At 69.9% G+C, this 25,396-nt stretch overlaps 10 protein-coding genes across 10 annotated transcripts in view; 5 read left to right on the top strand and 5 right to left on the bottom strand.

The window, feature by feature from the left end:
- The window catches only part of MICPUCDRAFT_39038 (uncharacterized protein), a gene marked incomplete at both ends in the record, with an annotated part of 10,743 nt that extends 4,452 nt beyond the window's left edge, over positions 1 to 6,291 (top strand). The window contains one exon of the mRNA XM_003057470.1: positions 31 to 6,291. Within this exon, the coding sequence (XP_003057516.1) occupies positions 31 to 6,291 (6,261 nt within the window). The remainder of the gene's footprint in view (positions 1 to 30) is intronic.
- Positions 6,292 to 6,506: 215 nt separating this feature from the next.
- Positions 6,507 to 7,469, bottom strand: MICPUCDRAFT_44138 (uncharacterized protein; the record flags this gene model as incomplete). Its single annotated transcript, XM_003056995.1, has 1 exon — positions 6,507 to 7,469. One exon carries the CDS (start codon positions 7,467 to 7,469, stop codon positions 6,507 to 6,509), a length of 963 nt encoding a protein of 320 aa, XP_003057041.1.
- A 784-nt stretch (positions 7,470 to 8,253) lies between these two features.
- Positions 8,254 to 9,604, top strand: MICPUCDRAFT_10987 (uncharacterized protein; the record flags this gene model as incomplete). The annotated part of the gene is made up of 4 exons (XM_003057469.1): positions 8,254 to 8,382; positions 8,482 to 8,716; positions 8,905 to 9,165; positions 9,282 to 9,604. Coding segments are annotated over 4 exons (948 nt in total), but the record flags the coding sequence as incomplete, so codon positions are not given.
- Positions 9,605 to 9,929: 325 nt separating this feature from the next.
- MICPUCDRAFT_56774 (triosephosphate isomerase /regucalcin fusion) lies at positions 9,930 to 12,691 on the top strand (the record flags this gene model as incomplete). Its single annotated transcript, XM_003057468.1, has 3 exons — positions 9,930 to 11,309; positions 11,504 to 11,890; positions 12,077 to 12,691. 3 exons carry the CDS (start codon positions 9,930 to 9,932, stop codon positions 12,689 to 12,691), a joined length of 2,382 nt encoding a protein of 793 aa, XP_003057514.1.
- A 207-nt stretch (positions 12,692 to 12,898) lies between these two features.
- FTSZ (prokaryotic-like GTPase) lies at positions 12,899 to 16,026 on the top strand (the record flags this gene model as incomplete). The annotated part of the gene is made up of 4 exons (XM_003057467.1): positions 12,899 to 13,662; positions 13,856 to 14,033; positions 14,225 to 14,533; positions 14,641 to 16,026. The coding sequence occupies 4 exons, from the start codon at positions 12,899 to 12,901 to the stop codon at positions 16,024 to 16,026; spliced, it is 2,637 nt and encodes an 878-aa protein (XP_003057513.1).
- Positions 16,027 to 16,625: 599 nt separating this feature from the next.
- MICPUCDRAFT_2464 (uncharacterized protein) lies at positions 16,626 to 18,616 on the top strand (the record flags this gene model as incomplete). Its single annotated transcript, XM_003057466.1, has 5 exons — positions 16,626 to 16,754; positions 16,872 to 17,190; positions 17,375 to 17,603; positions 17,700 to 18,173; positions 18,346 to 18,616. Coding segments are annotated over 5 exons (1,422 nt in total), but the record flags the coding sequence as incomplete, so codon positions are not given.
- Positions 18,617 to 19,503: 887 nt separating this feature from the next.
- On the bottom strand, positions 19,504 to 21,162 carry MICPUCDRAFT_15669 (major facilitator superfamily; the record flags this gene model as incomplete). The annotated part of the gene is made up of 2 exons (XM_003056994.1): positions 19,504 to 20,388; positions 20,476 to 21,162. 2 exons carry the CDS (start codon positions 21,160 to 21,162, stop codon positions 19,504 to 19,506), a joined length of 1,572 nt encoding a protein of 523 aa, XP_003057040.1.
- Positions 21,163 to 21,290: 128 nt separating this feature from the next.
- Positions 21,291 to 22,097, bottom strand: MICPUCDRAFT_56768 (uncharacterized protein; the record flags this gene model as incomplete). Its single annotated transcript, XM_003056993.1, has 1 exon — positions 21,291 to 22,097. The coding sequence occupies one exon, from the start codon at positions 22,095 to 22,097 to the stop codon at positions 21,291 to 21,293; it is 807 nt and encodes a 268-aa protein (XP_003057039.1).
- Positions 22,098 to 22,253: 156 nt separating this feature from the next.
- Positions 22,254 to 23,464, bottom strand: MICPUCDRAFT_14840 (uncharacterized protein; the record flags this gene model as incomplete). The annotated part of the gene is made up of 3 exons (XM_003056992.1): positions 22,254 to 22,625; positions 22,986 to 23,126; positions 23,327 to 23,464. Coding segments are annotated over 3 exons (651 nt in total), but the record flags the coding sequence as incomplete, so codon positions are not given.
- Positions 23,465 to 23,591: 127 nt separating this feature from the next.
- On the bottom strand, positions 23,592 to 25,062 carry MICPUCDRAFT_39033 (uncharacterized protein; the record flags this gene model as incomplete). Its single annotated transcript, XM_003056991.1, has 2 exons — positions 23,592 to 24,170; positions 24,475 to 25,062. The coding sequence occupies 2 exons, from the start codon at positions 25,060 to 25,062 to the stop codon at positions 23,592 to 23,594; spliced, it is 1,167 nt and encodes a 388-aa protein (XP_003057037.1).
- Positions 25,063 to 25,396: the final 334 nt, after the last annotated feature.

Genomic DNA, 25,396 nt, shown 5'->3' with positions numbered 1-25,396 from the left:
TTCGCGCGAACGTCCGCCGCGTTCGCGGAGTGGACCGCCGTCGTGGACGCCGCCGCGCGCGATCGCGCGGCGGTCGCGCGCGCGGACCGGCTCGCGGAGCGACGCGCGCGGAGGGTCGCGCGCGCGGCGTTCACCGTCTGGCGCGACGCCGCGGAGCGCGCGATTTCGCGGCGACGCGCGATCGAGCGATCGACGCGGCTGGCGCGGCGCGCGACCGCGCACCGCGCGTTCATCGCCTGGTCCGGCGTCGTCGATCGCGAGCGCTTGCGCGCGTCGCTGGAGGCGGACGCGGCGCGCGCGCTCGAGGCGATGAGCGGCGATAACGACGGCGCGATGGCCGCGATGGAGAGAGCCGTCGTGGAAGCGGCGGCTGCGACGGAAAAGGCGGCGCGCGAGGACGCCGCGGCGCGCGAGAGGTCTCTCCGCGAGGAGGCGGCCGAGGAGAAGCAGGCCGCGCTCGACGCCGCCGCCGCGGAGGCTGCCGCGGCCGCGGACGCCGCGAGCGCGCGGCGGCTCCGGGCCGCGATCGGCAGAGCGGAGCGTCTCTTTTACCGCGCGGCGAGCGGTCTGTTAAGCGCGGCGTTCGCGTCGTGGCGCGACGTCGTCGACGAAGAGACGCGCCGCGAGCGTCTGACGCGGCGCGCGACGACGAGATTTGCGCGTCAGCTGCTCGCGCGCGCGTGCGCGGGATGGCGATCGAGCGTCCTCGACGCGAACCGCGCGCGCGCGTCGCTCGCGCGCGCGGACGGCGCGTTCCGGCGGACGCGCGACCGCGCGTTCGCCGTCGCGTTCGCGAGATGGCGCTACGCGACGAGCGAAGGGCACTGGCAGACGACGCTGGCGCGCGTGACGTCGCGGCGTCGCCGCGCGCCGCTCGCGCGCGCGTTCGCGCGGTGGCGGCTCGCCGGGGAGGAGGCGAGGCGCGCCGCCGCCGCGAACGCGAAGGCGACGCGCGCGCTCGGTCGCCTCCGCCACCGCGCCGCGTCCGTCGCGTTTCGCGCGTGGAACGACGACGCGCGCGGGCGCGAGCGCGCGCGGCGCGCGCTGAAGACGTTCGCGCTCAAATGGGAGAATTCGCGCGCGCGGCGCGCGTTTCGTTCGTGGACCGAGCGCGTCGCGGCGACGACGCGCGACGCCGCCGCCGCCGCGCGCGCGGATCGGCACTTCGCGCGCGCCGCCGCGCGCGCGGCGCGCGCGACGACGGCGGCCGTCTTTGACGAGTGGCGCGACGTCGCGTCGAGCGCGCGCGACGCGAACGACGCCGCGAGGCGCGTCGCCGTCGCGGAGGCGCGCGCCGATCGATCGCGCGCGCGCGTCGTCGCGCGCGTCGCCGCCGCGTCGTTGTCGACGTGGCATCGAAACGCGCGCGGCCGCCGACGCGTTCGAAAGGCGCTCTCGCGGTTCGTGCTGAGGTGGCAGCACGCGCGTCTCGCGTCCGCGTTCGCGGCGTGGACGGGGAGTCTCGACGACGAGAAGACGCGGCGCGGCGTCGACGCGCGCGCGGCGCGCAAAATGGCGCGAGTCAAGACGTCCGCGGCTTTCGCGCGGTGGGCGGCTTTCCACGACGCGTCCGTCGCGAGCCGCCTCGCGCGAATTCGCGCGGACCGCGCGCGTTCGCGCGTCGCGAATCGGTTGGCGTGGAGCGCGCTCCTCGCGTGGAGCGAGCGCGCGCGGGAGCGCCGCCGCCGCCGCGTCGGCGTCGAGAGGCTCGCCGCGAGACGCGCGCGCGCGAGCGTCGCGAACGCTTTTTGGCGTTGGATCAAACGCGTCGACGAGTCGATCCGGCACCGCAACGGCGCGCGGCGGATCGTGAACCGGATCAACCGCGCGACGCTGCACGGCGTGTTCTGGCGTTGGAAGACAGCGAAGGACGTCGAGCGGCGCGCGCGGGTCGCTGAAACGCGCGCGGACGCGGCGTTTCAAAGACGCGTCCGAAACGCGCGGTGGCGCGCGTTTCGGACGTGGCGCGACGCGTGCGAAGGCGAGCGCCGGGCTCGGGTGGTCGTCCAGAAAAAGACGTCGCGGTGGCGCCGCGCGCGCGTCTCTCGCGCGTTCGAGCGCTGGGCGTCGATCGCGCGCGACGCGAAGCGCGCGCGGAAGATCGCGGGCGTGATTCGACGGCGACGCGACGCGCGCGAGACGCGCGCGGCGACGCGAGAGTGGCGGGCGCTCGCGGCGCGCTCGAAGCGCGACGCGATCCTCGAGCGCGTTTCGACGCGTTTCGAGACGCGGTTGACGACGCGACGCGTCGCGGCGCTGATGCGCGCGTGGAGCGACGCCGCGGCGCGGCGGAAGCGGCTCCGCGTCGGGATTCTCGCGCTCGTGACGCGTCGAAAGACGACGCGCGTCGACGACAATTTTTCAGAGTGGAAAACTCTCGCGCGCGAGCGGACGCTCGAGCGCGTCGCCTTGACGCGCGCGAGACGTCGCGCGCGCCGCGTCGCGTCTCGCAGCGCGTTCATTCGATGGGCCGCGCGCGCGAAGGACGTCGCCGCCGCGCGCGAGGTCATCGCCGCGGCGCTGAAGAAAGCCGCGTCCTCGGCGGCGATTCGCTCCGAGGTTCGAAAAGCGGGGTTATCCCGCGCGTCCAAGGCGTGGGACGCGCGGACGATCGCTCGCGTCTTCGCGGCGTGGATCGAGGTGCGCGACGGCGCGGCGTACGTCCGCGGCGTCACCGCGCGGCTGCGAGCGTCCGTGACGCGCGAGGACACGCGACGGAGGTTGAAGCGATGGGCGTCCGCGATGTACGCGCGACGCGCGAAGGTTGGTAAGATGAGACGCGCGGCGGCGCGCTGGCGGAGGAAGGAGAAAACGGCCGTCGAACGCGCGTTATTCGTCTGGAAAACGCACGTCGTGCGCGGTCAGAAGTCCGCGCACGATCGCGTCGACGCGGAGGTGGAGTGGCTGAACGCGTCGCTCGCGTCCGAGCGCGCGCAAAAGTCGGGCATCGCGGAGGAACTCCGAAGCCTTCGGCGAGAGGCGTCCGGGCTCAATTCCCTCGTCGACACGCTGCGACGGGAAACCGCGATCCTGCAAAAGACCCTGACCGAGCGCGACGCGAACGTCGCGAAGCTGCTCGACGAGCGCAAGGCGACGAAGGCGGAGGTCAAGCGCATCATCGAAGAGCGAAAGGCTGCGAAAGCGACGATCGAGGAGACGAAGCAGTCGCACGAAGCCGCGGCGCTGCGACGCGTCTTGGTCGATAAAAACGCGAAGATCGCGCATCTGCTCTCGCAACGCCGCGCGCTGCACGAGACGCACGCGGCGTCCGAGGCGCGCGCGTCGGAGCTCGAGAAAGTCGCCCTCGAGGCGACGGCGTTCGCGAGCGAAGCCTCCGAGGCGAAGGCTGCGGCGGAGAAGCGACTCGCGTCGGAGCTCGCGCGCGCCCACGAAGAGCGTCAGAAAATGGCTCTCGAACTCGCCGCGGCAGCGACGCCGATCCGAGGCACGCACGGGACGTACACGTCGCCGGTGTACGAGAGCGAGGACCGGGACCGGAGCCCGCCGCGGTCGCCGCCGCGTCTGCTGGCGTTCGCGTCGTCGTCGCGGCGCGAGGTCGCGTCGCAGTACGCCGTCGAGGACGACGCGCGGGCGGCGGCGATCTCGATGTTATCGCCGCCGTCGTCGCCGCCCAGGAGAGACGCGCACACGCAGTCGCCGCCGCCTTCTCCTCCGAGGGTGAGGAGCGACGCGCACACGCAGTCGCCGCCGCCTTCGCCGCCCAGGAGTTTCGCGTACGTCCGCGCGAGGGATAAGCTCTTGAATTCGCCGACGAGACGAAGGCGGCGATCGATGTCGATGGACGCGACGACGGAGACGGAGACGGAAGCACGCGAGGACGAACCGCGACGGGAGGAGGTGGAGGTTGAGCCCGAGCGCGACTCGCCGATCCAACGCGTCGCCGCGGAGGCTGTGGAGGATAACGACGTCGTCGACGTCGACGACGACGACGGCGGCGGCGGCGGCGAAGAGTCGACGCCGGCGATCCCTCAGAGCTCGCTCGACGATCCCGTCGAAGAAGCGCCCGCGGACGCCGCTTTTCCGATCGCGACCGACGCCGACGACGACGCCGACGACGACGCAAGAAGACACGCGGCGGCGACGAGGATTCAATCCGTCCACCGAGGCGGCCGCGCGCGATCGATGGTCCGAGCGACGCGGCTGATTTTCGACGCCGCGGCGACGCGCGTCCAAGCCGCGGCGCGCGGGTGGGCGAGCAGGAAGACGACGGCGGCCGCGCGCGCGCGCGCGCGCGCGACGGCGAAGGAGGCGAAGTCGCCGTCGAGACGCGTGACGTTCGAGGCGCCGGAGGAATCGGAACCCTCAGACGAAGAAGAACTCGCGGCGTCGGCGGCGCGGACGCCCGACCCGCCGGCGTCGTCGTCGAAGGCGGCTTCGTCGTCGCGGCGGCGGCTGAGTCTCACCCCGGAGGCGCACGCGGCGGCGGCGGCGGCTGCCGCCGCCGCGCTCGATTTCGATATCGAATACGACGTCGACGAGTTCAACCCTCATCCTTATGACCCAGAGCCCGAGCGCGACGCCGAGCCGGAGAGACGGCGCGCGAAATTGGACGCGAGTTTCGACGCCGAGGATGACGCCGCCGCGTGGGCCGCGTCCGTTTCCGCGCGCGCGTCGCCGTTCGAGTACGACGACGCGGGAATGGACGCCGGCGACGTCGGCGTCACGTTGTACGCGCGCCGACGCGGCGGCGTCGGCGGCGACGACGACGACGACGGCGTGGTGTCGATCGGCGATGAAAAATTCGCGTTCGACGCGATCCTCGAAGGCGTCGGCGACGCGCGCGCGGTGGGCGTCGTCGCGAACCCGGTCGCCTCCGCCGCGCGCTCAGGGTTCGACTCCACGGTGATCGTTCTGAACGCGAGCGGCGGGGATCGGTTCAGGGAGATTCCAGAAACGGACGACGATGGGACGTTTTACGAGTCGTCCATCGGCGACGCCGTCGCGGACGCGATCGCGGACCGACTCGTTCGCGTCGCGACCGGGCCGCCGGCGATACCCCCCGGCGCGGAAGGCACGTGGGTCGGGACGACGCTGGGCCTGTCCATGTTCCACGCCCACGGGCTCGCGGTGGACGACCTGTTGGCCGGAGCGGTAGGGAACGACGAAGACGAAGACGACGACGAGGCGTCGGCGAAAAGAATCGTCGGCGGCGGCGCGGCGGCGGAGGCGCCCCCGACGCGTCTGCGCGTGCGTCCGCGTCGGGACGTCGCCGCGTCCGGTAACGGCCGATCCGCGCAGTTATACTCCTCCGCGGGGTCCGGCGGGCTTCTCTACGAAGTCGAGGACGCCGCCGTGCTCGCGCTTCGCGACCTCGCCGCGACGAAGGCGGCGCTGCGCCGCGGCAGGCTCGCTCGATTCGCCGCCGCCGCCGCCGCCGCCGCCGGCCGCGTCGTCGAATCGCATTCGCGCGAATCGCATTCGATCGAGGGAGAACCCGCCGCCGCCGCCGCCGCCACCGCGCGCGTCACCGAGCTCGTGTTCACGACCGAGTCCGTCGTCGTCGACCGCGGCGCGGCGGCGACGCACGCCGCGCTCGGCGCGCGGACGACGACGACGTCGCGCGCGGCGACGTGCCGCGTCGTCGAAATCATGTGTCCAAACGTCTCCGACGTCGCGCACCTCGCCGCGTGCGTCGCGAAGCTCGTCGATCGCGCGGACGAGCCGGAGCTCCGACGGACGTCCCCGGAGTGGCGCTCGAGCGCGCTCACGAAGCTCGTGAAAGGCCCGCTGACCGGGGAAGGACGGCTCGCGTTCGTCGTCGATTACGATTGCCGTCTCGAGGCGCGCGCCGCCGCCGGCGGCGCCGCCGCGCTGCGGCTCGCGTCCGCGGCGCGGCTGCTCCCCGGCCGCGCGGACGCGTCGTCGTCGCACGCGTCGAGGCGGGTGCGGAGGGTCGTGCGACACGAGCGCGAGCCGGGGAGTCGGAGAGAGGCGCTGAAGAAGAAGCTCGCGAAGGTGAAGCGAGACGCCGCCGCCGCGTTCGCCGCGTCGGAGCGAAACGGACGCGGCGGCGGCGGCGGCGCTTCTCTCGTCGAAACCGAAACCGCCGCTCGCGGGAGAAGACGCGAGCGCGAGGCGGCGTCGACCCCGGCGCCGACGAGCCTGGGACGGTCGACCGGTGGGTGGTCCAGCGCGCGGAAGACTTCGCCGCCGACGTCGCGCCGCGGCGCCGCTGTCGCGCGAGCTTCGAGTCGACGCGCGAGCGTCGCGTCGCCGTCGACGCGCGAATCGATCGACGACGGCGAGTACGGCCGCGCGGGCATCTCGTGATGAAGGATCGACGGACCGCGCGTCATCGCGTACACACTGTACGTGTACAACACGAGGAAGTACAGTAATAAGTTACGTTTTTAGTTTAGTTAGCAGACCAAGTCGGGTAATCATTAGGCAGTAGCATTACAAACTGACGAACGACGAACGACGCGCGTCTCGCGTCCTCGTCCGACTCCGTCCTCGCGCGAAAAGATCTTCCCTCGCGCGTCGCGTCACAGCTTCGTCTTATCGAACCCCTCGAGCTTCACGAGCACCTCGTTCCTACGCTGGATCGGGTTCGTCAGCGGGTCGTTGTACTGCGCCAGCGACGCGGGCGCGCCCGCCGCTCTGACGAGCCCGTCCGCGACGAGCGCGTCGGTCAAGAGCTTCTCCTCCGCCTCGGCCCCCGCCTCCGACGCGATCCCGTTGAATCGCCGCGCGGCGTACACGCCGCCTTCTCGCAGCTTCGTCTCCACCCCGGTCCCCTCCTTCGGCTTCGGGAGCGCGCCGACGTCGCCGTTGAACTTCCGCTCGAGGACGAACTGCATCTTGCCCGCGTCGGTCATGTACACCGGCGTCGTCATCTCCATCTTTTCGTTCGTCTCGTTCCCGCCGCCGAAGATGTATTGCGCGAGGACGCCGAACGCGTTGCCGCCGGAAAACGCCCCGGGGGTGGACGTTTCCGCGACGAGAAACGGTTCGTATTCCCGGACTTCATACGATGCGAACCGTCGCAGCACGGCGTACCGCGGCGTCTCGATGTCCGGCGCCTTCGTCAAGTCGAAGACCTGCCGCAGCACCTCCGCGACGCCGCCCGGCCCGTTCAGAAACCCCTGGCTCTCCCCGAGCGAATCCCACGTGTCGAAGTGCGTCTTCACGCGCTTCGTGTCCGGGTTTAGGCCCATCACGGACGTCCCCGTGAACGTGAGCCGCGGCTTCCAGAAGAACGGCACGTCCGGCAGCGTCATCTCCATCGTCCACCGCGTCGAGAGCTCCCAGTCGCCCGTCTGCTCGATGGAGTGCATGACGTATCGCGGCTTGAAGACGTTCTTGAGCATGCCGATGTTGAACAGGTAGCCGTCGATGTTGTCGTACCTCGTCAGCGGGTCCTCGAACGAGACGTCGTCCTCGTACAGGTTCCTGTCGATGCCCTTCTCGTCGAACAGGTGCGTCAGGTCCTCGGCCATGACGTCCATGAGCGTCGCGAGCTCCTCGCCCTCGAGGCGAGAGAGAGTGGAGGATCTCGAGGGAAGATCTGAAGAGGCGGTCGCGCGCGGCGGGCGCGCGGCGACGCCGCCGCGCCGCGCCGTGGACGCGCCGACGACGCGCGCGGCGGCGGCGCGGCGGCGGCGCGGCGGCGCGCGCGGCGCGACCGCGGTCGCGGCGGCGAACGAGGCGGACGTCGACATCGTGCGCGGGCGAGAGCGCGCGCGTGGAAGAGTGCCGACACCGCGCGACGACGCGACCAGACGCGACGTGGCGTTTCGAGAGGCCTGGCGCTGGCGCTACGCTGGCTCTCCCAGGGCGGCAGCGCCCGGCGAGCAGTGCTCGCTCACGAGCCACAAACCCGCGGCGCGGCGCACGGGGCGCGTCCCGCGGGTCGCGATGCCGCCGAACGCGGCGCGCTCGCCGTGGACGTGGACTCTTCTCATCGCGGTCGCGACGTGCGTCGCGCTGGCGACCGCGATGAGCGGCGGCGGCGGCGGCGGCGCCGTCCACGAGATCGCCGCCGTCCGCGAGCGCATCTCTTCGGCGCCGTCGGAATCGCGCGCACTCGGCACCGTGGCCGGCGGCGCCGCGCGAACCCTCGAGGGGGAGCTCCGACGCGCGCCAACCGCGCCGTCGTCCTCGCGACCGCGCTCACCCGCGACGCCGACGACGCCCTCGACGCCGACGCCGACGCCGACGCCGACCGGCGAGGACCCGTGCGCGAGCGTCCGCGTTCGACGCGAGCCGTCGAACGCGACGGACGCGCGCGTCGCGCTCGTGACCGGAGGCGCGGGATTCATCGGCTCGCACCTCGTCGACTTGCTCCTCCGACTCGGGTACCGCGTCCGCGTGCTGGATAACCTGAGCACGGGCTCGAGGGCGAACGTCCCGGGGGGGGGCGTGGAGTTCGTCCGCGGGGACGTGCGCGCGTACGAGGACGTCGAGCGCGCGATGCGAGCGCGAGGGGTCGGCGGGGGGAAAGGGAAAGGGATGGCGAAGACGCGAGAAGAAGAAGACGCGATCGACGCGTCTGATGACGGCCCCTACGACGTCGCCGTCGTCTTCCATCTCGCGGCGATGAGCAAAGTCCTTCCGTCGCTGAACGCGTCCGCGACGAACATGACGGCGTTTTGCGTCGAGAACAACGTCGTCGGCACGGAGAACGTGCTGCGGGCGGCGAAACGCGCGGGGACAGTCGAGAAAGTCGTCTACGCCGCGTCGTCCACGCACTACGGTAGGAGGACTCGCGCGCCGCGGTCGCGGTCGCTGTCGCTGTCCTCCTCTAAAATGGCGCCACGTGTCTCTATCTCCGCCTGCCTGCATCGGATCCTATTTTATTTATTTCTTCATCCATCCACGACCGCTCGATGTGCCACGTCAGCGCGCTGACGAACCAATCGTCGTCCTCCGCTCTGTCCGCAGGGCACGCGTCCGTCCCGCACGAGGAGACGATTCCGTTTTCCTCGGGGGAGGCCGCGTCGTCGCCGTACGCGCTCACGAAGCACATGGGCGAGGAGCTGTGCGCGCTGTACGACGCGTTCTACGGCCTCCCCACGACGTCGTTGCGGCTATTCATGGTGTACGGGCCGCGGCAGCCGACGGACGGGGAGTACGCGACGGTGACGGGGAAGTTTTTGGCGATGAAACGACGCGGGGAGCCGCTGCGCGTCGAAGGCGCGTTTCGTTTTCGACCACACACATTGCCACGTCATCGAATACTCTGATCACGGCATGCGAGTATACTAACCAATCGCGTCCCCCCTCCACGTCTCGCATCATCGATCGCATCTATCTTCTAGGCGACGGCTCGCAATCGCGGGATTTCGTGCACGTGTCGGACGTAGCGCGCGCCTTCGCGCTCGCCGCGCAGACGCCGGCGGCGAACGGTCTCAGCGTCAACGTCGGCAGCGGGACCGCGCTGAGCGTGAGCGCGCTCGCGGACATGGTGGGCGGCGAACGCGTCGCGGCGGCGCCGCGCGTCAACGACCTGCGCGCGACGCTCGCGAGCACGTGCCGCGCGAAGGAGGTTTTGGGCTTCGAGACGACGCGGGATTTTCGAGACGCGCTGAGGTGCGTTCTACACACTGGTCCCCATACGACCGCGTTGGCGAGGTGGACGCCGATCCTTAAGGACTTTGCCCGGCGTTTCTCTCCGCCCACCCCTCGGTTTCAATCCCCGCCCTCGACGCCTTTCAACTCCGACTGACGCCTTTGAACTCCACCCCGACGTTCGCTCGTATAGAACGGCCCTGAAGCTCGAGATGGAGGAGGCGTTTTCGTTTTCGACGACGTCGAGGGAGGAGGAGGAGGAGGAGGAGAGGGCGTCGGGGAGGCGTCCCACCCGGGGCGCGTCCGCGCGCGCGCCCGCGCCCGCGGTGGCGGACTAGAGGATAGCGACGACGCGGTCGCCCCTTCCCGGGGTCGGCCGCGCGTAGAGATAGCGTTTCATGACGACCGTCGCGGTCGCGGTAGGCGTCTCGAGTTGGCGTCTCGCGACTTCGTTCTCACAGAGTGGTGACGGAAACGCCGACAACTCAGCTCAGCGCGTGGTTCGTTCGCTGCGGTTATCCAGAATCCCCGCGGCCGCCATCACTCGCGCGCGCGCCCGCGACGGACCGGAAACGATGACCGTCGCCGCCGCGCCCTCCGCGGCGTTATCGTCGCGATGCTACCACCGCGCGTCCATCGCGAGCGCGCGTCGCGGCGCGCTCCCCGCCGCCGCCTCGGCGCCGCGCGTCTTCGGACCTCATCATTCTAAACGTCGCGGCGTTCGTCGAGACGATAATAATGCGAAGACGACGACGACCGTCGTCGCCCGCGCGGTCGACGCGGCGACGATCGCGAGCCTGGAGACGCTCCTGCCCTCAAATCGCCAACCTCGCGCGCGTACGCCGCTCATGGCGGGCAACTGGAAGATGAACCCGAAGACGCTCAGGGAGGCGGAATCCCTCGCCGCGCTCGTCGCCGCCGCGGACCGCGCGCAGGGCGGATCCGCGACGCGCGGGTGCGACGTCCTCGTGTGCCCGCCCGCGCCGTTCCTCCCCGCGGTCGCGGCCGTCCTCGCCGGCAGCAGCGTGAAGCTCGGCGCGCAGAACGTCTCGCACGAGCCATCGGGCGCGTTCACAGGCGAGATGTCGCTCGCGCAAGCTGTCAGCGTCGGATGCGACTTCGCGCTCGTCGGGCACTCGGAGCGCAGAGAATTATTCCACGAGACGGACGTGCTCGTCGGCGACAAGACGCGCGCGATCCTCGACGCCGGGCTCGCGCCCGTGATCTGCGTCGGCGAGAGCAAGGCGCAGTACGACGCCGGGCTCGTGAGGGACGTCTGCGCGACGCAGCTCCACGGCGCGCTGCGCGACGTGTCGACGGAAGAGCTGGAGCGAGGAAAGATTGTCATCGCGTACGAACCCGTGTGGGCCATCGGCACGGGCCTCACCGCGACGCCGGCCATCGCGCAGAGCGTCCACGCGTTCATTCGCGGCTGGATCGAGGACGCGCACGGGCCTATGGCCGCGGCGGCGACGCGGATTCAGTACGGCGGGAGCGTCAAGCCGGACAGCGTGGATGAGCTCATGCGTTGCCCGGACGTCGACGGGTGCCTCGTCGGCGGCGCGTCTCTCAACGCGGATCACTTTTCTCGAATCTTCGGATTCGACGACGCGCCGTCCGGCCCGACAAAGCTGTGGGCGACGGAGGTGGTGACGTGTCGCAACGAGCTCGGCGAGAGCCCGGTGTGGGACGCGGAGACGGAGACGCTGTATTGGGTCGACGCCCCGGGGAAGGCGGTGTGGTCGTGGAACGTCGGCGCGTCCGGCGCGCCCGTCAAGGTGCGTTCTAGTTTCATACTGGTCCCCATACGACCGCGTTGGCGTGGTGAACGCCGTTCCTTAAGGACAAATACTTCCCGGCGCATCTCTCCGCGCACCCCTCGGTTTCAACGCCCGCCCTCGACGCCTTTCAACTCCACTTCTGACGCCTTTCAACTCCACCCCGACGTTCGCTCGTATGGAACGACCCTAAGCACGAGATCGGCGAGGTCGTCGGCTTCGTCGCGCTGAAACGCGGCGGGGGGTTACTCCTCGGTTTGGACGTCAGCGGGATATGCGCGTACGACCCGAGGACGCGCGTCATCGAGCCGCTGTGCGCGTTCGAGCCGGGGTTGAACACGCGGCCGAACGACGCGCGGACGGATCGCCGCGGCAACTTGATCGTGGGGTCGTACAACGGCAACCACCGCGGCGACGGCGGCGCCATCGGCGGCGTGTATCGACTCGCTGCGGAGTCCCCGCGCGCGCTGACGGAGGTGCTCGACTATAAGATCCGCGTGAGCAACGCGACGTGTTTCACGCCCGACGGGAAGATCATGTTCTTCTGCGATTCCCCGACGCGCGCGGTGTACGCGTTTCAGGTGCGTTCTTCTCACACTGGTCCCCATACGACCGCGTCGGCGTGGTGGACGTCGTTCCTTAAGGACTTTTCCCGGCGCATCTCTCCGCCCACCCCTCGCTTTCAATCCCCGCCCTCGACGCCTTTCAACTCCAACTGACGCCAATGAACTCCACCCCGACGTCGCTTTGTATGGAACGACCCTCAGTACGACCCCGCGAACGGTCCGGCGCCGGGCACTCGAAAGCTCGTGTACGAGATGCCGAACGAGCTCGACGGCGTCCCCGACGGCGCGCAGTGCGACGCCGACGGCTGCCTGTGGATCGCGCTCTCCGGCGCGTCCAAGTGCGTGCGCGTGAACCGCGACGGCGTCGTGGATCACGAGATCGAGCTTCCCGTGAAGTCGCCGACGTCCATCACGTTCGGCGGCGGCGGGCTGGACACCATCTTCGTCACGACGCGCGGGCCGGACGGCGGCGGGCTCTACGCGGTGCGCGCGCCGTACGGCGTGCGCGGCGTGCGCGAGGTGGCCTTCGCGGACGCGTCGCCGGTGAATGCGCGCGAGGGCGCGAGGGAGGGGTTCGGGATGGCGCGCGTCGCGCTCGGGGCGGACGTTCGGGACGTCGCGAACGCGATGACGGAGGGAGGGCGGGCGCGGCGGGCTTGGGGGGCGGATCGAAGCGTCGCGGCGCCGGTGGGCGTCGACGCGGAGCCGCAGCCGTTCTGCGGGCGCTGCGGCGCGCGGTTTAAGGACGGGGACGCCAAGTTTTGCAGCGAGTGCGGCAGCGCGCGCGGGTACGTGGTGCTGCGCGATGAGGAGTGAGCAGAGAAAAATATTCGTAGAAGCGATAAAATATATTCATCGGTCAGTTGAAAGGAGATGCGATCAAATGTTGAAACCGAGCGGTGGGTGAAAAACGTTTGTGTAGAACTCGTCTATTACGCTCCTCAGCTGATGGGCGTCGTTTAAACCGAGAAGCGCGCGCGCGTCGTCCGTCGCGTCGTCGCACGCGGCCGCGGCCCTCTCGCGATGCGCGCGCCCAACGCCGCCGTCGGCGTCGCGCCGGCGTCGTCCTCCGCGTCGCGAGCGATCGCGCTGTCGTCGCGATCGTCGCGGCCGCGCGCCCTCCGCGCGCGCGTCGTCGCGTCGCCGCGATCTTCGCGCGGTTTCGCGAAGAAGAAGAAGCCGTCCGAAGAAGCCCGCCCGCGTATCGTCACGCGCGCGTCCGCCTCCGCCGCGAACGTCGCGCTCGTCGGCCTCGGCACGCGCGGCGGCGTCGTCGTCGACGCGCTCGCGCTCGGCGGCCCGCTCGAGCGCGCGGAGTACTGGGCGCTGAACTCCGACCCCGTGTCGCTCCAGGCGAGCGCGTGCGCGAACCGATGGCGCCTGCCTCCGTCCAACGTGGACGTCTCCGGGCGCGCGGCGCGCGATAACGCGGAAGCCGCCGCGCGCGAGATTCTCGCGGGCGGGAGCGGGCGCGTCCCGCCGGACGTGATCGTCGTCGTCGCGTCCGCGAACGAAGCCTCCGGCGCGGGTCTCCAAACGATCGTCGCGCTCGCGGAGCTCAAAGAGCGCGGCTTCCGGAAGCAGTTCGGCTTCAAAGTCGGGTTCAACGGCCTCGCGGGGCCGGCGGCGATGACGCACGCGGGGCCACTTCTCGTCCTCGCGGTGACGTGCCCGTTCGACTTCGAAGGCCCGCGGAAGAGCGCGGCCGCCGCGGACTTCCTGGAGAAGGCGCAGCGAGAGGCGGACCTCCTCGTCGTCGTGCCGCAGCAATCGCTCACGACGTTCAGGCGCGTCCTATTACCACGCCGGTCCCCGTACGACCGCGTCGGCGTGGTGAACGCCGATCCTTAAGGACTTTTGCCGGCGCTTCTCTCCGCCCGCCCCTCGCTTTCAATACCCACCCTCGACGCCTTTCAACTTCACTTCTGACGCCTTTCAAGTCCACCCCGACGTTCTTCGCTCGCACGGAACGACGTTCAGCGTCTCCGCCGGCGGCGACGCGCTCACCGTGACGGAAGCGACGCGGTACTGCGACACCGCGCTCGCGTGGAGCGTCTGGACGACGCTCGAGTCGTTCGCGTCGCCCGCGTGGGTCGGCGCGCGAGGGTTCGGGGGCGCGGAGAACACGAGCGCGTGGACGGAGTCGCTCGCGACGCAGGCGCGTTCTTCTATCTTACACTGGTTCCCACACGACCGCGTCGGCGCGGCGCGCGCCGTTTCTTACTAAGGACTTCTTCGCCCGCCGCTCGGTCTCGATCCCGACACACCGCGACGCCTTTCAACTCCGCTTCTGACACCTTTCAACTCCACCCCGACCGACGTCGCTCCGCATGGCCCCTCGACCCTCAGGCGTTTCGAGACGCGATGACGGGGCGAGCGGTGGGCGCCGAGCGCGGCTGCGGCGCCGCGGTCGTCGGCCACGGCGCCGCGGTCTTGGAGTTGGGCGCGTCGCGCGTCGCGCTGGACGACGCGGAGGCGGCGGCGGTGTCTTCCGCGGTGAAGCGCGCGGCGGAGGAGTCGCCGTTTCTGACGAACGACGTCTTCGCGAGCGCGCAGTTCGCGACGTGCGCGATTCGCGCGGGGCGGAGGTTGTCGCCGGCGGCGCGCGCCGCGGCGAGCCGCGCGCTCGCGGACGTCGCGGGCGCGGCGACGCCTCAGGTGCGTTCTATACAAACGTTTTTCACCCGTCGCTCGGTTTCGACATTTGATCGCATTGTCTTTCAACTGACCGGTGCACTGTTTTGTATGGAATGGCCTCGTCGCAGATCATGACGTACAGCGCGCCGGAGGACCCGGCGCGCGCGGCGAGGGATTGGATCGAGGCGACGATCATGGTGGTGTCGCCGCCGAGCGAGGCGTTCGTTCCGAAGGCGAACAGGAGGGGTCCCGGGGGCGGGAGAGGAGGGGAGGAGAGGACCGCGGCGCCGTTTCCGTCCGTGCCGGGGACGACGGGGATACGGAACGGCGCGCCGGCGGCGGCGGAGCAGACCGCCGAGGCGGAGCAGACCGCCGAGGCGATGCGAAAGCTCGGGCTTCTCGCCTCCTCCGACGCTTCCGCTTCAGACGCGGACATCGCAGCGCGTCAGGCGCGCGTCGACGCCGCCGCCGGTCGCGTCGCCGCGCTGAAGGACGCGGTGAGCGCGCTGCGACCCGCGACGCGCGAAACCTTCGCGGTGGCTCCGGAGGTCGCGAAACCTCCGATGCCCGACCCGGAAGACGTCGCGGACGTCGTCCCCGCGCCGGTGGCGAAGGCCGCGCCCGCGATCGATGCGGGGGGCGACGATCCGGATCCGTTCGCGGCGGCCGCGGCGAAAGTCGCCGCGGAGGCGGCGGCGGCGCTCGAGGCGGCGAGGGCGTCTGAAGCCGCCGCCGCATCCGCGTTGGCGGCGGCGGCGGCGGCGGCGGAGACGGAGCGGCGGTCGCCGGCGGAGCAACCGGTGCTCTCCACGACCGCGTCGTCCGCGTCCGCGGTGTCCGCGGCGGCGGCGGCGAGGGAAGGAGCCCCCGCGCTTTCCGTCTCCGGTCGACCGAAGCGCGCGGTGCACGTGCCGTTACCGGCGACCATCTCGAACGTCGCGCCGGCGGTTAGAATTCTTGAGATGGAGGAAGACGCCGACGGGAACGTCGTGGCGTACCGCGACATCACGAACGTCGCGTACGACGACGACCCGGACGCGGACGCGGCGGAGGAGGACGCGGGAGAGCCGAAGAAGAAGAAGAAGAAGAAGCGCGGGCTGTTCGGATTCGGCCGCGGCGGCGGCGACGACGACGACGTCGAAAAAGACGACCCGTTCGTCAGAAACCGACTGATGAGCGTCCTCGATAAGGACCGCGGCGGGTGGCGCGCGCCGGTCGTTCGCGTGGAGTTCAACGGCGCGTGCGTGTACGAGGGGGAGTGGGTCGGCGGGAAGCAAGAGGGCGAGGGGAAGCAGGTGTACCCCGGCGGGGATTGGTACGAAGGGCGATGGCGCGCGGGCGTGCCCGACGGACGAGGGCGGCTGCGGTACGCCAACGGCGGGATGTTCGAGGGGATGTGGCGCGACGGCGTGCCGTGCGGGCCGGGGGTGTTGGATCTCACGGAGCAAGGCGGCGTGCGCGTGGACGGGCGGTGGAGTAACGGCAAGCTCGAGGACGAGTGGGGGAAGGTGTAGCCGGCGGAAGGCGGTGACGGCGGTCCGGTCCTTAGTCTGTTCTCTCTCGGACGTGGAGAAGCTCAGTCCAGTCATCACTGCACGCTGCGTTCGAGTTCTCTTCGCCGAACAGAAACCACGACAACGACGACGCGCGCGCGCGCCGCTCCCCCCGCGACGCCATGGACGCTGACGTCTCCCCCCTCCAGCGCGCGCGCCTGGCGTATCGCCCCACCCTCCCAGCCTCGCTCGCGACGGACGCGCGTTTGCTCCGGTACACCGTCGACGACGACCGCGACCGCGCGCGCTCGGCGCGCTCGCGCTCCCCCTCCCCCGAGCCTCGCCCCTCGCCCGCGCCCGGCTCCTCGCCCCCGCGCGACGGCGTCGACCGCGCGGGCTCGCGCGAGCCCAGCGCGCACACGCACCGGCTCGCCGCCGCGCTCGGGCCCGCGCGCGTCGTCGACCTCGCGGACCGCGACGGCCTCCGCGGGCCGTTCCCGCACGCGGCCGCGTGCCACGCGTTTCAGGTGCTCGCGCGCGACGCGTCGGCGTCCCCGCTCGAGGCGTCGCTCGCGACCGAACGCCTGCGCCCGGTCGAGGACGACACCGTCTCCGGGGCGCGCATCGGCGTGCTCTTCAGCGGCGGGCCCGCGCCGGGCGGGCACAACGCGGTCGCGGGCGCGCTCGACTGCCTCGCGCGGCTTCGCGCCGCGCGCGGCGGCGCGGGCGGCCCCCGAAGAAAAAGCCGGGTGGGGCAGCCCGCGCCGCCGGGGCCTAGGCCGCGCGCGCGCGATCTCGACGGCTTCACCGACGGCTTCACCGGCGGTCTCGTCGGCTTCGTCGGCGGCCCGCGCGGGCTGCTCGAGAAGCGATGGACGCCGATCACGCCGTCGCTCATGTCCAAGCACGTGAACATGGGCGGGTTCGACCTCCTCGGGAGCGGGCGAATGAAGCTCTCGAGCGAAGCGCATTTCGCGGCGGCGGCGGCGACGGTGACCGACCTCGCGTTGGACGGCCTCCTCGTCATCGGCGGCGACGACTCGTGCACGAACGCGGCGTACCTCGCGGAGGCGTTCGCGGAGAACGACGTCGAGTGCGCGGTCGTCGGCGTCCCGAAGACGATCGACGACGACATGCGCGGCGGCGGCGTCGAGGCGTGCTTCGGCTTCGACAGCGCCTCCAAAGGTAAGTTCTGTACACTGGTTCCCATACGACCCCGTCGGCGTGGTGAACGCCGATCCTTAAGGACTTTTCCCGGCGCATCTCTCCGCCCACCCCTCGCTTTCAATCCCCGCCCTCGGCGCCTTTCAACTCCACCTGACGCCTTTGAACTCCACCCCGACGTTCGCTCGTATGGAACGACCCAAAGTGTTCTCGGAGATCATCGGCAACGTGTGTTCGGACGCGCGAAGCGCGCGGAAGTACTGGCACTTCGTCCGCGTCATGGGACGAAGCGCGAGCCACCTCACGCTGGAGTGCGCGCTGCAGTGCCAGCCGAACCTCTCGTTCATCGGCGAGGAGATCGAGGCGAACGGTCGGAGCCTTTCGGACGTCGCGGATGAAATCGCAGACGTCGTCGCCGCGCGCGCCGCCTCCGGGTACGTCGGTTCGTTCGTTACCCGCCACACGATATGACACGTCATCGAATCAGATCATTCGCTGACCAATCGCATCCCGTCGCCCGCCGCCCGCAGCTTACACCACGGCGTCGTCCTTCTCCCCGAGGGCCTCCTCTCGTTCTGCCCGGAGACGAGCGCGCTGATGCGAGAGCTCGAGGACCTCATGTCCGAGGTCGGGTCGCCGCCGCGACCGCCGGAGCACTCCACGGAGAGCGAGGCGATCGTCTGGGCCGAGCGTCGCCGCGCCGCGCCGGATCAGCTCGAGAACTCCGACGTCCGCGCGCGGCTGTCGCGCGCGTCGAGAGAAGCCGCGGCGCAGATCCCGGACGCGATCCTCTCGCAGCTGCTCCTCGCGAGGGATTCGCACGGCAACCCGTCGCTCAGCGCGATCGAGACGGAGTCGCTCGTCGCCGAGCTCGTGCGCGCCAAGCTCGCCGCGCGGCACCCGGCGGCGCTCGCGCGTTTCGAATCCCGGACGCACTTTTGCGGGTACGAGGGACGCGCGGGGCTGCCCACGGACTTCGACGCGACGTACGCGTACGCGCTCGGGTGCGTTCTGTACACTGGTCCCCATACGACCGCGTCGGCGTGGTGAACGCCGATCCTTAAGGACTTTGCCCGGCGTTTCTCTCCGCCCACACCTCGCTTTCAATCCCCGACCTCGACGCCTTTCAACTCCAACTGACGCCTTTCAACTCCACCCCGACGTTCGCTCGTATAGATACGCCGCGGCGACGCTCGCCGTCGGCGGCGCGCGCGGCGTCGTCGCCGCGGTGACCAACCCTTGGGACGACCCGAAACGCTGGGATCTCTGGGGCGTGCCGCTCGCTCGGTTGATGGCGCCGGAGCGACGCTTCGGATGCGACCGGCTCGTGATTCGCAAGCGCGTCGTGGACGTCGACGGCGACGCGTTCCGGGCGTTCGCGCGACGACGCGAGCGGTGGAAGCTCTCGGACTGCTACGTCGTCCCGGGACCCGCGCAGCTGAGCGGGTTGAGAGGGTCCGAGCGCGAGTGGTTCGAGCGGCTTCCGATCACGCTGAGGCTTCGGCCGGGCGCGGCGTACCGACGCGCGTCCGCGGCGATGCAGGCGCGTTCTATATATACACTGGTCCCCATACGACCGCGTCGGCGCGGCGCACGCCGATCCTTGAGGACTTTTCCCGGCGTTTCTCTCCGCCCACCCCTCGTTTTTTTCAATCCCGACACGCCTCGACGCCTTTCAACTCCATCTGACGCACCCCTGAACTCCACCCCGACGTTCGCTCGTACGGAACGACCCTAACGACGCAGACGGCGGAGGGAGAAGCGCCGGCGTGGCGGTCGATCCAGGTGGAGGAGGGCGCGGGGGCGGACGAGCGGCAGCCGGGGTCGCCGCGGTGCGAGAAAGCGGGGGACGATCTGAAGCGCATGGTGGAGGAAGGCGCGGGGCTCGGCGCGTGGGCGGCGTGAGCGCGACGACGACGCGACGACGAAAGAGACGAACGAAACGAGAGACGAAGAAAGGAACGAACGAGAGAAGAGACGAAGACGGAGCGCTCCGCGCCGAAGGATGAATGAGGTGCGTTCTATACACTGGTCCCCATACGACCGCGTTCGCGTGGTGAACGCCGATCCTTAAGGACTTTTGCCGGCGCATCTCTCCGCCCACCCCTCGGTTTCAATCCCCGCCCTAGATGCCTTTGAACTCCTACTGACGCCTTTGAACTCCACCCCACCGTTCGCTTGTATAGAACGACCCTGAATGAAACGCGCATCGAATGCGACGCGACAAAGACTCGCACGACACCGCGCGATACTACATATAGTCGTCTAGGGTATCACTCTCGCGCGCTCGCTAGACGAGCTTCCCGAGCGGGGACCCGCCGACGCCGGCGCCCATCAACGGCACCCTCGCCTCGAAGTCGAGCTCGCGATCCCCCGCGGGTCCGTACAGCTCAACCTCCGCCTTCGTCCTCGCCTCGTCCGCGCTGACGATGGAGGGCGACGTTCTTCGGTCAGTCGAAAGGGGTCGCGATCTGCGACGTACGCGTGCGCGTACTGTTGAAACCGGGGGATGGGTGAAAAACGTGTGACTGCGGTGTAGTCTATACTGTATGGAAGTACTTCCGGAAGTACGACGCACCTCATGCTCCATCCGCACGCCGCGCACATGACGCCGCACGGCAACCAGAAACAAATCCCGAGCTTAAACGCGGCCTCGCGTCCAAGCCACGCGATCAACGCCGCGGACATGACCGGCCCGAACCCTTTCCCGAGGTCGTCCGTCAGGTTGAACCACGAGAACGCGGTCCCGCGCTCGTACGGCGGGTTCACGTTGACCGCCATCGCGCGCACGTTGACGCCCGTGACCGCCGCGAGGTTCCCTCCGACGAACGCCACGATCAGCTTGAACCCGAACCTTCGCGCGTCGAACGGCGCGTAGTCGTTCGACTCGATCAGATAAAGCCACGGAAAGATGCCCGCGACCGCGAAGGCGCCCATCGCGGCGGTCATGTACCACCCGCGCTCGTTGTACAGCCGTTGCCCGAGCCACCCCCCGAGTATCGTCCCGAACGCGCAACCCGCCGAAAACGTCATCATGAGCGTCGTCGCCAGCTGCACGCCTAACCCCTTCTCATTCGCGAGGTAATCGTTCATGAAGACGTTGATCACGCTCCACGGCACCGTCCCGGGGATCCCCTGCGTGAACCCAAGCGCGTTCGTCCGTCGCCGCCACACGTTCGCGGACTTCCGGATCCACTCCCTCGCCAGTCGCGTCGCCGTCTCCCGCGTCGACGTCGCGTCCGACGCGAAGAACGACGTCGTAACGCCCGCATCTGTACCGTTACTACCCATCTTCTTATCATCCACGCCGCCGCCGCCCGGACTCGCGCTCGGGCTCGCGCCTCCGCCGTCGCTGCCCCCGCGCCTCGGTTCCACCGCGTATTTATCCACCAACCACGCGACGCACAGCCCCGGGATCGCGACGAGGACGAACGGCGCGCGCCACCCGAAAATCGGACCCGCGTACCCGCTCACGCCCTGCCCAAAGATCACGCCCGCGTGCATGACGAGGCCGACCGTCCCGGACGCGTGCGATCGCGCCGTGGGCGGGAACAGGTCGCCCGCGATGGAGAACGCGAGCGGGAGCGCGCCGCCGACGGCGACGCCGGTCAGCGCGCGAAGGACGAAGAGCTGCCAAAACGACGTCACGAACCCCGCGAGCGCGCACGGCCCCTGACCGAGGACGACGGTCATCACGAGCAGGTCTTTGCGACGCGCGACGTCGGTCAGCACGCCGATGACGAGGCACGCGGGGAGGCCGAGGAGGAAGAATGCGACGGAGATTTGTCCGCCGAGCTTCGCGTCGCGCTCGCGCTCGTCGAACCCGAGGTCGTCCGCGATCGCGGAGAGGTTCGGGGCGAGCAGGTTTTGATCGGCGAAGATGCAAAACACCGCGGCGCAGAGGAGGAGGAAGCTCGTGGGGTCCGCGCACTCCGCGAGCGGGGAGGCGAACAGAGATCGGTCGCGCGGGCGCTTCGAGACGACGCGCGCCATGACGACGCGTCGAGCGAGACCGCGCCGCGACGTTTGAGGTGACGTCTGGAGAGCGCATCTCATTCTTTTACAGTAAAAAGTCGAAGAAGTTAACAGTGCGACCGCGCGCATCCTACTCGCCTCGAGCCTCACGACGCCTTCGGCAGGTCCCCCGTGTACAGCACCTCCCCGTCGCCCTCGAAGCTCTCGTACTCCCCGACGTCGCACAGCGCGAGGTGGTGATCCCCCGCGTGCTCGATCGACACGATCTTCAGCTCCATCACGCCCGCGACGTCCGCGATGGTGCGCACGCCGTACCGCTCCACGACCGCGATCCCGAAGTCGTCTCGCAGCGCCTTCATCTTGTCGCAGTCGTGCGCGCTGCGCTTCCCGAGCAGCTCCACGAGCGGCGCGTGACGCTTCCTCAGCACCTGAAGCACGCCGCGCCCGGTCGCGAGCATGTTGCGCGCGGTCGCCGTGTGCGTGTACAGCGCGACCGCCATCCGCCGCGACGGCTTTATCGTCACCGGACACGCGTAGGTCGTGATGTTCATGGACGCGACGCCCGCGCTGTCGCCCGCGGGGGAGGTGGGCGCGGTCGCGAGGCTGTACACGGGGACGGAGAGCGACGCGTACGGCGGCGGCGGCGGCGGCGGCGCGGGGGTCGTCTCCGCGTCCGCGTCCGCGTCCGCGGCGTCCGAGGAGGATTCCAACGCCGCGGTCGGCGCCGTGACGCGGTAGTTGCGCGGCGTCGGGCGGCGTCGCATCGCCATGAGCGACGCGCGTCGCAGCGCGTCGTCGACGCGCGCGGACGGGACCGCGTCGACTGCGGCGTCGCGCGACGACCGACCACCGCGGCGGGTTCGCTTCTTCTCGCGCCGCCGCGACGCGACGTGGACGCGGACGCCGACGCCGAGCCCGAGCCCGAGGGCGAACGACATCACCGGCCCGGGCATCGACGACGCGGCGCGAGCGGGGGGGGGCCCGCGCGCGCGAGAATCTGGCGACGATGTGCAGTGCGATGGACGGAAAACGCGATCTCGAACAGACTCGAAGAACGTTGAGTTCGAACGGAGAAGGAGAGGAATAATGTCGCGTCCGTCGATTCACGACTAGAACGCCGCGACGCCGACTCCGAACCTGACGCCGCTCATCGGCGCCAGCTCCTTCCACCGGTCCGCCCGCATGTCGTACACCTCCACGCTCCGCAGCCCCTCCTTCCCGTCGAACCCGCCCACGACGTACACCTCGTCGCCCGCGGACGCGATCCCGTGGAGCTGCCGCGGCGTGCGAAGCGGCGCCGCCGACGTCCACCGATTCGCGCGCGGGTCGAACACGTCCACGTCGCCCAGGTACCTCTGCCCGTCGTACCCGCCCGCGGCGACGACGCAGCGCCGGTGCTCGATCCCCGCGACGCCGTGGTCGCGCCGGGGCGCGGGCAGCGGCTTCACGCCCCACCACTGGTCCGCGTTCGGATCGTACGCCTCGACGACTGAGGTGCGTTCCATACAAAGCGATGTCGGGGTGGAGTTCATAGGCGTCAGATAGAGTTGAAAGGCGCCGAGGGCGGGGACTGAAAGCGAGGGGTGGGCGTAGAGATGCGCCGGGAAAAGTCCTTAAGGATCGGCGTTCACCACGCCGACGGGGTCGTATGGGAACCAGTGTAAGGAGAACGCGCCTGAGAGATAATTCGGCGCCGCGAAACCTCCGATCGCGTACAAGACGCCGTCGCACGCGGCCAACCCGAGCGTGCTGCGCCCGCTGGATAACGGCCGCGCGGTGTGCCACGTCCCCAACGCCGCTAGCGAGCCGATCTTCGCGTCGCGAGGGCCGGGTTGGTATACTTCGACGAGGTCCAGGTACTCCGCGCCGTCGAACCCGCCGACGGCGTAGGTGCGCTCGCCGACGGTGGCCGCCGCGAGCCATATGCGCGGTTTCGTCATCGACGCGACGACCCTCCACTCGTTCGTGGACGTCGTGTATTCCTGCGCGAGGGTGAAGAAGAAGAAGAAGAAGAAGTGTGCGATGGTTGGGTGGATGGATAAGTAACGGAAGGGATCGCGACGTTACGTCGTCAGTCGAAGCGCGACCGGGGCGGGGCGCGACCCAACCCGACCAAAAAAATCCAAACCGAAAAACCAAACAGAACGCGTAACACGTCCAAAACGAACGAGATCGTTCGCACCTCGACCGAGGACAGCGTGTTGCGACCGTCGCTCCCGCCGATCGCGAGCGCGCCGTCGCCTCTCCCCTTCGCCGCCACCGCGAGGTACCCCCGCGGCGTGGACATCTCCGGAAGCGTCTTCCAGCCCCCCGCGCCCGGCTCAGGGCCGTTCTATACGAGCGAACGTCGGGGTGGAGTTGAAAGGCGTCAGTTGGAGTAGAAAGGCGTCGATGGCGGGGATTGAAAGCGAGGGACCCTGGGCGGAGAGATGCGCCGGGCAAAGTCCTTAAGGATCGGCGTTCACCACGCGAACGCGGCCGTATGGGAACCAGTATATAGAACGCACCTCATACGCCTCCGCGGCGCGCGTGGGCGCGTCCGCGCGGCGCAACCCGCCGAGCGCGAGGACGACGGACGCGCCGGGGGGCGGCTTCTCGCCGACGCCGACAGCCCCTCGCGCGGAAGACGACGACGCGTGCGCGTACGCGTACGGGTCCGGTTCCGGATACGGATACGGATACGAACCGCCGCCGTCCGGGGGGATGCGAACCGCCCCCTCCCCTCGCGCGCCGCCGGGGAGGCCGCCGTACGTCGCGGCCTCGCGCGGCTCCGCGGGCCCGGTCCCGGGGCCCAGCGCCTCCCCGAAGCCGCCGCCGAAGCCGTAACTCGCCGCCTGCGCCGCCTGCGCCGCCTGCATCTGCACCAACGCCGCCGCCTGCGTCTCCGCGGTGGCGCGCGCGCTCGCCTCGCGAAGCTCTCTCTCCGCGCGCGTCCGCTCCGCCTTCTCCTGCTCCCGCTCTCGTCGCAGCTCCGTCCATCGAAGCTCGAGGTCCGCCTCTTGCTTCTCGCGGTGCGCCTCGAAGCTCTCGCGGTCGCGATGGAGGCGCTCGTGCTCGTGCGCGACGTCTCGCCGCGCCGCCGCGATCTGCGACAGCGCCGCGTCGCGCTCTGAGAGTCGAGGGTGTTTGCCCATAGGAAGCGAACGTCGGGGCGGAGTTCGGGGGCGCGTCAGTCGGAGTCGAAAGGCGTCGCGGCGCGTCGGGGATCGAAACCGAGTGGTGATGGGCGGAGGAACGACCGCCGGGAGAGAAAGTCCTTAAGGATCCGCGTTCCACCACGCGGACGGGGTCGTATGGGGACCAGTGTGATTAGGACGCGCCGGACGCCACCTCGGCGCGGATGTTGGCGACGGCGCGGCCGATGTCCTCGGAGAATGCGTTGACGACGCGATCGACGTGCTCCATCGCGGCGACGAGGCGTTCGCTGCCGCTCGCGCCGCTCAGCGTCGCGAGCGGCGCGAGCAGCGGATGGCCTTCGTACGCGCGCGGGTGGGCGCTCGCGGTCGTCATCGCGTTCGCGGTCGCGGCGGCGGCGGGTATGGCGGCGGCGGACGGCTGCCCCCCCGTCTGCTGTCTCCTGCCGTCTTCCATCCGTTGCGCTTCGAGGATGAGCTTCGACGCCATCGCGAGGCGCTGCTTCTCGAGCTCGATCTCTCTGCGTTGGAGTTCGAGGTCGCGCGCCTCCGCGCCCGCCGCCGAGGGAGGAGGATGGTGGTGTTGTTGTGGATGCGTCGCCTGCTGCTGTGGTGGCTCCGTTTGTTCCGCGTCGTGCTCATCCCGCATCTGCTGCTGCTGCTGCCGCGCGTCGTCGTCGTCGTCGTCGTCGTCGTCGTCCGACTCCGTGTACTGCGACTCCGTGTACTGCGACGACGACGCGCGCGATCCCAATCCCCGCCCCTGCAATCCCCGCCCCTGCATGACGACGCGCTCCGGCGTCGCCGAGATCCTTCGTTCGTCTTCTTCTTCGCTTCAACGCGATCGCTCGCTCGCGCCTCGCTCCACCTCACGCGACGACGCGATTAGCGAGCTTCGCGGCCGCCCTCGCGCGTCGCTCGAGGCGCTCTCTCCACCCCAGATACGCGGACAGAAGGCCGAGAGTGACGCCGAAGCCGAGGAGGCGCCAGGGTTCGAGCGCGAACGGGAGGAACGCGGCGACGTCCATCAATGCGACGCCCTTCGTTTCCGCGCGGTTTTTGAAACAGAAAGTTCGCGAGCGCTCCCTTCCAGTCCGCGAATAACAGAAGGAAAGGCG

Source organism: Micromonas pusilla (genome assembly GCF_000151265.4).
Source record: "Micromonas pusilla CCMP1545 genomic scaffold MICPUCscaffold_3, whole genome shotgun sequence".
NCBI lineage: Eukaryota > Viridiplantae > Chlorophyta > Mamiellophyceae > Mamiellales > Mamiellaceae > Micromonas > Micromonas pusilla.
This window is presented reverse-complemented; position numbering and strand designations above follow the sequence as displayed.